Source organism: Dreissena polymorpha, chromosome 12 (assembly GCF_020536995.1).
Source record: "Dreissena polymorpha isolate Duluth1 chromosome 12, UMN_Dpol_1.0, whole genome shotgun sequence".
NCBI lineage: Eukaryota > Metazoa > Mollusca > Bivalvia > Myida > Dreissenidae > Dreissena > Dreissena polymorpha.
In genome coordinates, this window is record NC_068366.1 from 30,891,890 (window position 1) to 30,893,464 (window position 1,575).

At 44.2% G+C, this 1,575-nt stretch overlaps 1 protein-coding gene across 1 annotated transcript in view; it reads left to right on the top strand.

Moving 5' to 3' along the window:
* LOC127852494 (uncharacterized protein K02A2.6-like) overlaps positions 1 to 1,575 on the top strand; it is a 9,090-nt gene extending 7,515 nt beyond the window's left edge. The window contains exons 3-4 of the mRNA XM_052386451.1: positions 168 to 624; positions 1,513 to 1,575. Coding sequence (XP_052242411.1) covers positions 168 to 624; positions 1,513 to 1,575 — 520 coding nt within the window. The remainder of the gene's footprint in view (positions 1 to 167; positions 625 to 1,512) is intronic.

Below are 1,575 nucleotides of genomic sequence, written 5' to 3' on the forward strand. Positions count from 1 at the left end.
CTCGACAGCCTTGAAAGGCAAGGTATTATTTCGAAGGTAAATACCAGCAGATGGGCAACGCCAATCGTTCCAGTATTAAAAAGCAACGGACAGGATGTTCGAATTTGTGGAGACTTTAAAGTGACAGTCAACCAAGCACTTAAAGTTGACAAATACCCCCTACCAAGGATCGAGGACATCTTCGCGAATCTGTCACACGGACAGAAATACTCGAAACTGGATCTTCGCCAGGCGTATCTCCAACTTGAGGTCGACGACGGCAGCAAGGAATTGTTGACCATTAACACTCATCAAGGGCTGTATCGGTACAACAGATATGTGTACGGAATATCGTCACTTCCCGCAATCTGGCAACGCACAATTGACCAGATACTTCAAGGAATACCTGGAGTGCAATGCATTCTTGCTGACATGATCGTGACAGGGGACAGTGATCAGTCTCATTTGGATAACCTCGAGAAAGTGCTTTGTCGTTTGAACGAGTTTGGTTTAAAACTAAACAAAGACAAATGTGTGTTCTTTGAGGATAGAGTTACGTATTGTGGACACGAGATCGACAAAGATGGATTATCGAAGTGTAATGACAATGTGCAGGCTGTGATTGACACACCCACACCTAAAGATGTAACTTCTTTAAGGGCGTATCTCGGTGTTCTCAATTACAACCACAGGTTTCTGCCGAATCTCGCGACTGTCATTAAACCACTAAACGCGATGCTTGAAAAAAATCGTAAGTTTATTTGGGCAAAAGAATGTGAGATCGCGTTCCAAAATTCAAAAAAGCTGATCACTTCTGAGCCCGTGATTACGCATTATTACCCAGATCTACCTGTTAGACTTGCGACGGATGCCTCTCCGGTAGGAATATCGGGAATACTGTCTCATGTCATGACAGACGGTTCTGAAAAACCTATTGCTTTCGCGTCAAGGTCATTAAGCAATACCGAGCAAAGATACGCGCAGATTGATAGAGAAGCGTTGGCTATATTCTGGACAGTAAAGAAATTCTACCCATACCTGTACGGTCGGAAAATTATGTCTATTAACGGACTGTCAGCCGCTGTTATCAATCTTCAGTCCAAGCAAAAGCATACCCGCAACAACTGCTGCGCGCGTACAAAGATATGCTTTGTACCTATCCGGTTTTGATTACTACATAGAGTACAAATGCACAAAACGGCATACAAATGTTGATGGGTTGTCCAGACTACCCGCGCCGAATCATAATCAGAACTCTGATGATGTAGCAGAAATATTCTACACTTCACAATTCGAGCAACTCCCTGTAACAAGTTCGCAAATTAGCCGCGAAACGCAGCGCGAGCCAGTTATGTCACGCGTCTTAGAATACGTCAAAAAGGGCTGGGCTTCAAACGCTAATGACCCAGTACTCAAAAGCTATTATTTCCGCCGAAACGAGATAACACTTCATCGTCGGTGTCTGATGTGGGGAAATAGGGTTATCATTTCCATTAAACTAAGAACGCGTGTGCTCGATCTGTAACATGCTAGCCATCCGGAAATTGTAAAGATGAAAGGACTAGCTCGGAGCTATGTCTGGTGGCCGGGGATTGA